This window comes from Euprymna scolopes, chromosome 7, assembly GCF_053919585.1.
Source record: "Euprymna scolopes isolate OS-2025 chromosome 7, ASM5391958v1, whole genome shotgun sequence".
Taxonomy (NCBI): Eukaryota; Metazoa; Mollusca; class Cephalopoda; order Sepiida; family Sepiolidae; genus Euprymna; species Euprymna scolopes.
The window spans coordinates 124,510,381-124,524,611 of record NC_136488.1 but is presented as its reverse complement, the minus strand read 5'-3'; the positions used below and the strand labels follow the sequence as shown (position 1 = coordinate 124,524,611).

General features: G+C 36.1%; 1 protein-coding gene across 6 annotated transcripts in view; it reads left to right on the top strand.

Annotated features, from left to right (window-relative positions):
• LOC145279928 (85/88 kDa calcium-independent phospholipase A2-like) overlaps positions 1–14,231 on the top strand; it is a 421,383-nt gene that overhangs the window by 253,236 nt on the left and 153,916 nt on the right. For all 6 annotated transcript variants that reach the window (XR_013868488.1, XM_080131502.1, XM_080131500.1 and 3 more), the window contains exons 12-13: positions 1,795–1,948; positions 9,570–9,720. Coding sequence is in view for 5 of the 6 variants with exons in the window: in XM_080131502.1 (XP_079987628.1) it covers positions 1,795–1,948; positions 9,570–9,720 (305 nt within the window). In the remaining variant the exon portion in view is untranslated. The remainder of the gene's footprint in view (positions 1–1,794; positions 1,949–9,569; positions 9,721–14,231) is intronic.

The window sequence follows — 14,231 nt, the reverse complement described above, 5'->3', positions numbered from 1 at the left end:
ACTGGCTGAATCAACTTTTTTTTAAATATTATCGTGTTCCTATATTAATGAAATTGTTAAATAAAGTTAATATAAATTGTTTTAACTGGAATCTTTTTTAAATCTAAAACAAGCTACAGATGCAGCGATACTACTAAAGAATAGCTATCTCTGATAAGTATCTAATCACCCCTAACTCTACAGTCTTATCCCCATTAAATTCATATTAACATGCTCTATCTCTACGTCTACTTGTCTTTTGCCTTGATGCCATTTTTTATCTATTGTTACTCAGTTTCACCTGGTTACCTTTGTAACGTAGTACATATATGTTTACACACGCATTTAGACACTCGGGACTCAACACATTGTTGACTCGGTCGCAAAGGACAAAAGGAATAGGAAAGAACTTCAACGTGTTGTTTCAGATTTTAAAGAAAGACCTTTATTCTTTATTCTCCCACTGCCTGTGACTCCTCGTTACAGCTGTGGCGTCACCCATGCCCCGAATGTGATCGTCTTCTCTAACGTACTCATCGACCTGTGCACACATTCTTTTTATAGTCTTTTTCTTTTTCCTTACCGTGACGTCATTTTGCATATGACTCAGCATTTGCATGCAGCTACCATCCGTGCTCTGTTACGCATTGACTGTTTTCAGCATTCAGGATTTTTTTTTTTTAATTTTATATTGGGAGAAATTATTTGCATAGTTAGTTGCATTGTTTGGACATGGAATATGAAAACGAATCTACATACATAAAAAACTAAAAAATATACTACTTCAAAGCCAAAAACTAGGCAATGATAAGTGTTACATGGATATATTCTGAGCCAGGAAACGACAATTCTTCCCCCTTTATCAGAAACATTGCTCATGCAATGTGAGGACTAAAGGACAAAATAACCAGGCTGCTGAAGTTAAACCCATGGTCCATTTTCTATTTACGTTACAATAAATTTGTTGAATTTAATTGTATTTTGTTGATTGCATTTAAATGAGGAATGAGTTCCACAAGACAAAAGGCTATTGCAATGTCTTGCTGGCAGTTTACTCATAGAAATATGTTCACCATTAAAGAGCTCCACAGGAAATATGAAGGAAAAAATGGGAAGAGTTTAAAGAAAATGTTTTCTTAAATACTCAGATATTCACCTTAATATATGTAATGCCCATTATATTTTTGAATAGTTGAAATTATAACAAATAAATTATAACAAAACAAAAAACGCTATTTTTATGGATTTCTTTTTTTTTTTTTGATTAACACCCAATTTCAAAATACTTTATTTCATATTAGTGATGGGACGATTCCAATATTTTTCCCAATTCTGATACAATTACAGATTCCATACTAAATTCTGGATTCTGATACAATTACTGACTCCGATTCTTTATAAATTTCCAAATATTTAACTATAGAGTTGTTATTTTTTCTCGATTACAATAAAAACATGTTAAATGAGCAAATATTTTCTCATGCGTAAAAAAAAAAAAGCACTTGTGGGAATAACTTTTCGATTTTAGTTTTACTGGTTGTTTAAATTTAAAATTAAAATTAATATTTATTTTGTCATTATTATCAGCAATGGAAGAGTTTGCTTTAAACAGAATCAAAATAAGAAAGGCAATTAAAAGAATCGTTTTTGTCATCAGAAAATAGGCACAAAATTTTCTGATTCCAATACTACCAAAACTTCTGATTTTTCTGATTCCAATTCTGATTAGTCGTCCCAACACTATTTAATATTATTTGAAAACAATAAATATTAACTTACATCTTAACTCCTTCTGTCCCTTTCTCTTCTTCACAGGTTTTATGTTTGGATGGAGGTGGCATTCGAGGTCTAGTTTTGATCCAATTACTGATGGAGATTGAAAACCGCATGCAACGTCCAATCCGACAATGTTTTGACTGGATTGGAGGCACAAGCACAGGTGGAATTCTTGCCCTTGCCATTGCCCATGGTGAGTCGGGTTAGGGTTAGTCATTGTGCATGGTGAGTCGGGTTAGGGTTAGGGTTAGTCATTGCGCATTTATAAGTTATTCTTGTTTATCAAACTGCCTGTTCTACAACTACAAGTATTTTAGTGGTGAATGCTCTGACGAACTGCAATCACTTGTACTTCCCACGCCGTGAGCACCCTCGACAAACCCGACAGGCTGCTAAATCCCACCCCCACACTGTAGAGATCCCTAGATGTAAAAGATCTTTCTACTTCAATAGTTTCTTCCCCAGAACCGCTAGACTTTGGAATTCCATTCCAGGTCCCTGCTTCCCCAACAGTACTGACGTGCAGAAGTCCAAGTGTAAGATAAACTGGCATCTTGCTGCCCAAATCCCTACATAGTACCCCAGTAGTTGTTGCCCCTGATAGTAGCTCCCTACACCAAAGTGGCAATGTACCTTGTTTGGGGTGAAAATGTAATTAAAAAAAAAACCCCAAAAAACAACTTGTAATTCATGTTTCAAACTGTTATCCTCAGCTTCGTTGTTATCTATTATACCTGTAAAGTTGAGTTTTTTCTCTCTCTCTCTAACATTGATGTTAAAAGTCTATATTTTCTATTTAAAAATTATAAAAATGAATTTCTTAATTTGGATATGCAAGTGACTACATGAAGTTTAACTCGCATGTCCCTTTAGAAAAATGAGCATTAATTACTTATTCGTTTTTTTCATGATTTCTTAGTGGGTGATTGGTTTCATTTCACTACTAGGCTGAATTCTATTTATGCATAGTTCCTGCATTCTGCATAATTGCATAGAATTTAAAATAAAATATATATATAAAAGTGATCTTGTCAGTGTGTGCGCTCCGATTCTCTCTCCTCTGATCTTGAGCACATGGTACAATGGGGAAAGGAGTGGCTGGTTACTTTTAATGCATCTAAAACCAAGTTTTTATCTTTACATCATTAACGTTCTGATCCCCATCTGGCATCAATTGAAATGAATGGCTCTCGTCTTGGGGAGGCCTCATGTTTTGACAAGCTTCTGGGCTTAACCTTTACTCTTGATCTTAAATGGAATACGTACATCAAATCTGTTGCCAAGGTCGATGGAAAAATAGCGGGATCCTTCTATCGATCCAGTAGATATCTCACTGCTGATGCAATTCTCTATCTATATAAGAGCCAGGTACGTCCAAGGATGGAGTACTGTTGCCACATTTGGGCAGGAGCTGCTAGAAAGGACTTGTCCTGCCTTGATAGAGTGCAAAATAGACTTCATAGCCTCGTAGGAGATGTCCTTTTCTCTTTTCTGCAACCTCTATCTCACAGAAGAGATGTTGCGAGTTTGTCTCTGCTTTATCGTTATTTCCATGGCAAGTGCTCGGCTGAGCTCCAATCTATAGTCCCCCCTCACCAAACTTTCACAAGTAACACCCGTCTAGCAGAAAACACTATCACTAATTCCCCCCACTCTTTATCTGTGCCTAAACCGAACGTAGATTCCATGAAAAAAAACTTCTTTCTTAGAACTGCACGCCTGTGGAATTGTCTTCCATTTTTCTACTTTCCAGCTGACTATAATGTGATTGCCTTCCAGTCCAACATAAACAAGTTTTTGATGAGCCGTTCCACTTAAGTTAACAAATTTACTGAATGTCCATTACTAACAATTACTATATTGTTCAATTGACTACTGTATACTCTTGACCCTTATCCTCGAGTGGTCTTTGGGCCTTGATAAGTGGTGATACTCATGTAAAAAAAAAAAAAAATCTCCCTTACCAAACTCTTCTCTGTATATTAAGTCTACAGAGTTGAAATTTGATATATAAGGTATTTGGATCTGTAGCACACTTTCGATTTGGTTTTTAGCTGGCAAAAATTGCTACTAAGAGGTCAAAGTTGAAAACAAAGCAGTTAACCTTGGCGCGGTAAATCGAATAAAACATTACTCCTGCTGTTACTTTTGCACATGCGCAAATTAGATATTCAAAGTCACTTACTTTTTAACCTTTTGTATCCATCTCTCATTAGCTCAGATCGTAACAAAACTGGAGCGATAAATAATGACTGAAATTGGAGCGCTAAAAGTTTTGGTTTCGATTCTAGAAGATAGTACCTAAGTCATATTTTTTTAATAACTTTTGAAATTATTACTATATATTGGATCAAAATTGATAGAGAATTAGTTCTATAATGATAAATATGAAAACTGCATTAATTAAAATATATTTATGTGTATTTTATGACTGGGCACTACCGCACGATTTGCTAGTGTTGTATAGTAATGCTGCTCTCTCTCTCCTCCTCTCTTTCCCTCTCCCTCTCTTCCTCTATCTTTAATTATATATATATATATATATTCATTTAATGTCTCTTTCACTTATCCAGAAATTAGACGTTTTCTTGATATTTCACAAGCTCACTCTCTAGTCCCCACGACTCAATAGGTCAACTGTTTCTAAATTCAGTGCTACCAGATCAGGCTGTCTGAAAATACTGGCCTCGTGACTTAAAATCGATCAAACATTAATGTTATTGTTTTTTTTTCTTTCTCTTTGTAAAACTCAATCATGTTCTACAAAAACAATTTTCCTCTACAAAATAATCAAACCAAACACCATGAATAAATATTTGAAGATATAAAAAAACTTGAAGCATAAAATCGTTTTCCAAAATTACTGGATTCGGCATTAAATAACCCGAAAAGGGTTGATTTGCAGTAAAACAAAACAACCAAACCAAAGTTTCTAAATTCCATTTTGTAAGGTCTTGTCTAATCACCTGCTTCCTAGTTTTGCTTGGCCGACCAACCTTCCTGCAATTCAAGACATCCATGCTTCTGCAACAGTTTATCTAGGAGGATGAATGCGTCGCACGATGATATCATATCTGATTCATCTCTAGGAAAACTTACTTTTATGCTGGGTAGATGTAGTGTTTTTTTTTGTTTTTTTTAACGCAGGAATCACCACTTATCAAGCCCCGGAGGCAACTCAAGGATAAGGGTTAATGGGTATACATTAGTCAATGTGATTATAGCGTAGTAAACATAAGTAGTGGGAATTTTGTAAATTGGATTACTTGGGGGGACGGTTTATCAAGAACTTGTTTACGTTGGACTTGAAGACAATCGGATTGTAGTCAGCTGGAAAGCAGGTAATCGGAAGAGAGTTCCACAGGTATGCAGTTCTAAGAAAGAAGCTTTGTTTGTAGAATCTACATTTATGTTTAGGCACAGATAAAGAGTGTGGGAAATTATTGATAGTGGTTTTGACCAGATTGTTTTTCGTGAAAGTTTAGCAAGGGGGAAAATAGATTGAAGCTCAGACGAGCACTTGCCATAAAAATAACAATAAAGCAGAGACATGCTCGCTACGTCTCTTCTGTGAGAAAGAGGCTACAAAATCTATTTTGAACTGTCAAGGCAGAATAAGCTGCTTCTAGCAGCTTCTGCCCAGATGTGGCAAGAGTACTGCATCGTACCTGGCTTTTATATAGGTAGAGAATTGCATCAGGAGTGAGATACCTACTGGAGCAGTAGGAGGATCCCACCATCAGCAAATTATCCAACCTAATGTGCTTAAATGGCAACAAACACTCGTATAAAAATATAATATTAAAACTTCAGTGTTCTGTTGTGGCAAACAAGCAGAATTAGTGAGATTTGTAAGGGATGCATGGAAGTTAATCTCTCTAATTTGCTACTCAGCTGATTTCTGTTGATCCCAATTCAACCTTGTTAATATAGCATTTTTGGATACCAACACATTCTAAACTGCCACACCCATTCTAGGATTTCATCTATGCATGTAATGTAGGTACTACCCCTATGAAGCATAACTATTGTAACTAACTGTATTATTTATGTTGCAAATGGATTATTTTGTTCACTGCGTCTATATGTGTTTTTTTTTTGTTTGGTTTTTATGGAAATCGCTCCAGACAAGGCATAAAGCCACTTGATGTAAGAAGCTAAAAAAAAAAATACTACTTCAAGGTCAAAAGCTAGCTAATGATAAGTGTTAGATGAAATAGATTCCGATTCAAAATACAGTAATCCCCCCTTTGCTAGAAACATTGCTCATGAAATGTTAAGAATAATGGACAAGATAAGGGAAGCAAAAGTTACGCGGATGCCAAAAGTAAACCTAAAGTCCATTTTCTACTTTTTGTTACAGATATTTCTTTGTCAAACAGCCACGTGTTGTGCTTCCCTCAGTCAGGAGTTACCTCCAGTACTCCATACCCAATATTCAATCGTTGTTATGTACACAAAATTTTGGTCATTGTTCACTTCAACTTTATTCAAGTATCTTATATCGTAGTCAGTAACAAACTGTAATTTCAAATTGAACCTTCATTTTTAGACAGACTGCTTTCAGTTTGTGTTTAATATTTTATTTATAGTTTGTTTTCTGAAGTTCTTTCACTTTACATTGAACCCACAACCAGATATTTGAAAAAAAAAAAAAAAATTACACCAAGCATGCCTAAAATACATGAAACATAGAACAAGACCATTTTACGCCCGGTGATTTCAATAAAGGGTTTTATCCGAATTTCTCAGATAACTGTTCCTGAAAAAGGCCGGTGTACACAACGGTCAAAATGTTGTGAACCTGACAAGTTGAGAAAATAATCCAAAACTTTGTAAGAATTATCAGTCTCCTATTCATTCTCATACGATGGTCCCAAATAGTATCCCCTTACGTCCAAGTGATACTGTGCCATATTAGGCTTGAATAAGAGTAGAAAAAGGAAACACTGCAAAAACTTATAAAGATAAAACAGGATTTATTTGTGTTTAAAAGTAATACACCAAATATACACACCTTTCAAGGGTCAAAATTGAAAACAAAGCAGTTAACCTTGGCACAGTAAGTCGAATAAAACATTATTCCTGCTGTTACTTTTGCACATGCGCAAATTAGATATTCATGAATATAATACAAGGTAGACTTGCCAGATATTTGTATAGATCTGCTCTTTTCTGTCTTATGTTCCAACCATGCTGGAGGAAGCACAGAGGTGGTCAGGTCAGCTGAATACAATACATTACAAATAAAAAATTGATCTGACAGCTTACTTCTGCGTTTTTGGTATTTGAATGCCATTAAAAGTTACATGACAGCTCAATAGTAATGCTACAGGGTGGCCCATTTAAAAGTAGCCCTATCTCTCTAATCTTTCTCTTACCGACCAACTGGCACCACACCATAAAATGCAATTCTTTTTCTAACGAGATGGCGCTACATGCCACATGTCTCACAGATCACTGACAGTCGTTCATGAGATGTTTACGGAAGAGAGAACAATAAGCAAAAAGTTATGGCCACCACGTTCTCCAGACTTGTCATCATGTGATTTTTATCTTTAGAGGACTTTAAAAAGAAGTTCATGAAAACAATCTTCACAATCTAGACCAACTAAAGGAGAACATTATCAATACTATCAAGAGAATCACCAGAGAAGATCTAAAGGCAGTATCTGCAAATGTTGTTTAAACATGCCTAGAAATGCATAGATGTCAACGGAGAGCACTTTCAGCATCTTTTATAACACTACAGGCAATTTAAACAAAAAAAGAATGTTCCTCCTCTCTACTACATTTTCTGGGCTACTTTTAAGGGGGCCACCTTGTGCTACAAAATAAAGTGTGACAGACAATGCCTCTTAAAAACATTTAGATGAGAACAAAGAAGATAAGAATCTCTTTTTAGTAGATGAAAGCAAAAAAGTAATCGAGTTTGGACTCAATTAAATTACAACATATTTAATACTTGCAGTGACATCTTGTAGGAAGGGCTCCAATACATGCATCGCTACACAAATGTATGAATTGGAATGCCAAATATTCAAATTTTATATCATCTGAATAGTTTTCGTATTTGTATTTCTTTTTTGAAAGCATTGGAATATTTGCTGCTTAATCTACAAAATTTGTGGAGGAAGATTAAATCTGGGCAGTATAGGGAGATGCGTGCAAAGCCGGACACAGTATGGCTACCTTGGAATAATGAGGGAGAGTTCTTTGATTATTAGATGTAAACCAATTAAGGTAGCTGAGTCAGTTCTCAGGGGAAGGCCAATAAAAATATGAGAGGAAGTGATACAGATAAACTTGAAAGAGGGATAAATCGCAACCTGGATAAATGTAGATTAGTTTGGAAGTCAATTTTGCAAAGCCATCCAACACATGCCAAAAATGTAAAATGGACGTTAAACAAGAATATGATAATAAAAATTGGTGATCAGCATTGTAATTTAAAATATTGGACTGTCATGTAATTTGTAATAGCATTCACCCAGGATCAGTGGAACTAGTTCTAAATGAGTTCACAGCGCCCCCCCCCCTGCCTCCCCACCGTCAAGGTGGTCCACACATGCAGATCATATATTTACAAACATTCCCATTTCTAGTGATAAATACCAAAAAAATGCATGAGCAAATTGCCAGATCAATCTCTGTCTTCACTTCATTGTATTCAGCCGGCCTTCTCAGTGCTTCCTGTGCCTGTGGATGCGATTGGGGTCTACTGCTTGTGGATAATTCCGCCTTAAGGCATCAAAGAATGTGTCCAAACTACTTTTTCAGAATAGATTTCATGATACTAGTCATCTTGCATGGATGTTGTGAGTTGGGATTTGGTCAAAGAAGTGGATGCGTAGGATGAATCATAGGCAATACATATATATGACTTTGAGTCTGTGAAGATCTTTCTACTAGTGTTGTGACAATTAATCAGAATTGGAAATCAGAAAAATCGACAAATTTGGGGGTATCGGAATCAGAAAAATTAACCTTCCCTTGCTGGTAATAAATGATAACAAAAAATAAATATTGATTTTAAAATATCAGTAAAGCTAAAATCTATATAGTTCTCTGCAAGTCTAATTTTATGTTTAGGAAAATATATGCATATTTAACATGTGGTTTTTTACAGAAATCGGAGAAAATAAGAACTCTATAGTTAAATATTTCAAGACTTATAAAAATTCAGAATCGGGAATTGTATCGGAATAAGGGGAAAAATATTGGAATCATCCCATCACTACTTTCTATATGTATTATCATCATGGCAATAAACAACTTGTAACATTATATGGAGTGTTCTTCGCTTTTTATTGCAAACAGCAACAGCAGTTTCTTTCTCTCATTAGTACATTGCAGTGATCTCTAATCATGAAAATATTTTTTCATTGTGATTGGAATAATAAAAAACAACACAATTCCATATTTTTTTTTTTTTTTACTTTTTACGGTAATTTACCTTTATATGAATTGTATCTTCCATTTCAACCCCTGTAGAACGGCAAAGGTCTCAAAATCAGCATCCGCTCACTTTGACACCAAACTCCCTTGCGTTTCTACCACGTACTTCCTCCCATAACACAACATTCTGTACACGTCAGTCTAACTAACTTGATCTCTAATAAACTTGCTTTACTAACTAATGTGAAGTTTTCTATTTTCGACTCTATTTTCATCATCCAACATTTACTTTTGTTACAGCCAGACTCAAGTTTTAAATAGAATTTTCATCACTAAACATACCGATTGAGCAGACTCATCTGTTCTCGTTTTAATGTCATAAATGATTAATGTTGTCCCATTTTTTTTATTCACAGGCAAATCATTGCAGTATTGTAAAGGTTTATATTTTCGGATGAAAAATGAAGTATTCAGTGGAAAACGCCCGTATTCATCTGAAAACTTAGAAAGGATTTTGAAGAAGGAATTTGGGGAACATACCAGAATGGATTCCATCATTCACCCGAAGTGAGTGTGGACATTTATATGTACAAAAAATTACACAAGAATAATAATAGCTTAAACACATGCCCACACAAACAAACACATATCTATCTATATATAAATCTCTCTCTCTCTCTCTCTCTCTCTCTCTCTATATATATATATATATATATATATATATATATATATATATATATATATATATATATATTATATATATTAGTAATTTATAAAATATATATGGCGATTAAGCTACACTGAATATTCTGCGTTTCATCCACTATAGGATTCGTCAGGTTTATGCGCAAATTCTGTGGTTGCTTCTTGTTTTTATATATGTTGAGGATTTCTAGTTAGCCAATCAGCTTTCTAGTATCCACCGCGCCCCTTCCTATCAGCCAATGGGCATGCATTTTATCAAACAAAGGATCTGTTTTAGAACTAGGTTAGTGGTTTAAGGTAGATCTTTTCCCTCCTTTTTTTTTTATTTTTTTTTTTTATATATATAAATATACCTATGTGTACACACATACATGCACATATATATACATATATATATATATATATATATATATACATATATGTGTGATCGTTTATGTATATTCATGTTTGTTTAATTTATTTATTTGTTTGTTTTCTATTGTTATTATTAGTTTTAAAGCTATTTTGTATCGCTATCCTAGAGTAAGTTTTCTTTTGTGAACACAGTTGTTTGCTATTTCTCGTCTACAGTTTAATAGATTTTGAGGTTCTTTAAAGTACAGGATAGAAAATTTTTCATGGAGGCATAATTTACATGGGTCGTCTAAATGTCTGCACGTGGTAGCTTGTCTCATTATTTTCCATTCGACTACCAGCGAATGTCCGCTTTCTTTGAGTTCCCAGTATTTATTCGCTAGTGTTGTTTTTATACAGTGTTTTTTATTTTTGAATGTACTTTTGTGGTCATAGTATCGGGTTTTGAAATCTAAGGAAGTCATGCCTATGTAATATTTCTTGTTATTCGGGTTTTCTTTCGCAAATATTGTTGCTTGATAAACTACACTTTTTGTTAGACATTTATTTTGGACTGGGCAAAGTGTGCGGTGTCTACAATTGCATTTATCTTGTTCGTTATTAGTATTTTTATTTATTTAAGACTGAAATTAAACAAAGAACAAGTGAATTTATTGGAAGCCTGGAAAAATTATGGATTACAATAGAAAAATGTGAGTATGAAAAGTATAATGATTAAGCTTAAACATGGAAAAGTAAAGGACTAGTTGTTAAAACTGGAAAAGAAAAGGATAAGATATTCTAGTAAAAATATAATAAATTTATAACTTAAAATATTGCATTAAGAATTGATCATATAATATTATAACTTGAATTTAAAAAAATAAATATATTCCACAAACACTACTGAATGATTATATATAATTATTATTTACTATAATAATTATTAAATACCTACAGACACTAGTGTTTCATCCTTTCGAGAATAATCAGTGCAAGGTGTCACGATTAACGCCAGTCCAAAACCTTATCTTTCCAAACATTTTTTTTTTCACTACAAAAATTTATAAATTTTTTCATTTATGGAAGAACAACTGATATTTGTATGTCAATACTGAATATTTCATCTGTGGACTCATCAGAAGAAATAGTAATTCTTGAATAGAAAAATATGTAGCGATGCCTCAGATTAAAAAAAAAAAAAACTCATATTGAATCCATATACAGTTTGGAAGTTTTTTTTACATATGCGTTATATCTTACTAAATGTCAATTCGTGTATATAATAAAAAACATGTGCAAAAGTGCATATTTTTAAAAACCTGTGTGTGTGTGTGTATATATGTATATATATATATATATATATATATATATATATATATATATATATATATATATATATATATACTCGTATACTTTTTTTATGTATTGATATTCATATTAAAAACTTTTTTCTATTTATTTAGATATTTATTTGCTTCCCCATGAGAGCAAATTAAGCACAAAGCCATTTTTTAATGTGGAGAGAGGGAGTATCAGCTCCCCCAAAGGGGAACTGGTAGTGACAGTTGGTATGAAGGGTTTCCCTACATTGACCGAAACTGATTGCTTCAAGAGTAATGGTCTGCTATGTGGGGTTGCCCCCACATATTACTTGGATTGCAGCATCTGCAGAACAGATACTACCCTTTGAGATATTTAATTTTTTATTCACAGGGGAAAAAATACAATTGTGAAAATGAAGAAAACATTTAGGCACAAGGCTAACTCAAAAAAAAAGATGGTGAGGTTGGTTGGTTAATCTTGTCTCTGTTGGAAATTTTAAAGGATTTCTCTCTCGGCCAACATCTTTTAAATTTGTATTTGTGTGTGTGTGTGTGGGGGGGTTCTACTTAAACCCAATTTTAAAACATTTTTCATTTATGCCAAAAAATACAAAAAAGATAACAATATTAATAAAAATTTCATGTGTGTCGAAGGAAATAGGGAAAAAAAAATTGTGGTTAGTAAGGCCCTCCCAACCCTGTCTGAAATGCTAGACCACCCGTTTCACTCTGGTTTGTAAAGGAAACTGGGTTTCGCGGGCTGCTTCTAAATGGAGGGGGGGGGGTCCTAGACAGTGGATGAAAAAAAAAAGTTGGTGGTAAGTGGAGGGGGGTGTTAGTGTTAGATTTGATTTCCTCCAAGATGGGTTGAATTTCGAGAGGGGGAGGCAAAAGAAAAAATTGTTGTTTTTGGAGGTTGGGATCTTGGAGGCTTTCTAATAAGGGGAAAAAGATTTATTCGGCTGGCTGAGAGGCTGAAGGAAGTAAAATTGGAAAGGGGTGGGGGTCAGATGGAAATCCCGGAACCATGCGCTCCACACCTAAGCGAGGAACAGTCACGTATTCAAATTTGGCCCTTCTTCGTACACACAGACTTGCTAACTGTATCCATCTTCTTTCAAAAGCCATGGATGCAGCCTTCTTCTGTCGCATCTGATCTTTACCCGTAGTTGGTGTTTAAAGAAAGCGATCAGATCCTGATCAGAAAAAGGCAGTACCCACCAGCCATCTTGCAGTCTCAATGTCCAAATCACCATTCTCGCCACAGCCAGGATTGCGATGTAGACCATTTGTCTTTCCTGGTCACACGGCGGCCTAACATCGCCCACTACGTTGGAAGAAAAATGCGGGATCAGTTGTTTCTGTGGCCGTTGTCCCACGAGAACAGGCCAGCGACTCCAAGAAACCAGAACTGCATTGTATATTGTTGAGGGGAAGTATGTTGCAGGTTAATCGCCAGGTCAGAGAGAACTCTGAGTATTTCAAATGACTTGAACCTGGTGCTCAACTCCATGCGGAGCAGATCTCACTCTTCTGCCAACCCAAATGCATGCATAGCGAGTCGGTGGCAGCCTCCCTCACTAGATCCCTGTGGAGTTCCCTACGGGTGGCAGTCACAAGGTTGCTGGACCTTGATAGTTGTTTTAGCAGAGCTCGGCACTCTTTCAGGATGGCCCGCGATAACTCTCAATAGATGGGTCGAGAATGAGGTCGGGAAAGGCGGCCGTAATTATAGGGTGCCATGGTTGATCATCTTGAAGGTAGTGGCTCAGGAAGGCTAGCCTCTCGGCGTCTCGATGACATTCTAGTCCGGCATTCCCAAGCCTCCCTCACACAGATGTTGAATACAGACCTGTCTGCTCACCCAGTGTCTTCCTTTGTCCCAAAGGAGTGAGGACAAGAGTTCAACAAGAGCTTTTAGGTGTTGTGCAGGCAGGGGAAGTACCGCCAGTCGATAAAGGATGAGAAGGAAGACATATGTGGTGCACGCCTCGGCTCTACCCTTTAAGGAAAGTTTCCTAGCCATGAGTTGACCACAGCCTCCACCTTTGACCATACCTCCAACCAACTCTTATCAAGCTGGAGACCCAGTCTCAACCAAACACTGAGGATCCGGACCGGGTAATGCATCCAGCTGAAGAGCGCCGGGAGGTTTGCATTGCAACTCCAGGTGCCCAACCGCAGTCCGACCGACTTACTGTAGTTTATCTTGGCCCCTGTGATTCTTTCGTACTATGCAAGTGCCTCCAACATGATCTCAATGTCTCTGAAGCTTAACACAAAGACCGTGACATCATTGGTGAACGCGGATACCTTGACGGCTGAGCCACCAGGCAGAGCCATTCTGTGCAGGGCTGAATTTGTCTCCTCACGTATCATCTTTTGGAGCAGAGACTCCAAGGCCAGGATGTAAAGCAGGGGCGACAGCGGACAACCTGATGAACCGACTGAGAGATAGCAAAGGGTTTTGAGTGCTTTCCGTTGACTTACACAACAGCCGTGGGCTGTCAATACATCACGGAGATCCACTTGCAGAAGTCCGGTTTAAACTGGCGGCCTCTAAGACAGATGCCAGGAAACGATGATCGACCCTATCGAACGCTTTGGACTGATCTAAATTGATCAACGCAGCTTCCGTGTCATCATCTATTCCCCCCTCTAGGATCGTGCGGATCAGGTGCAAGTTGTTCTGAATCAATCTCCCCTTCACAGCGT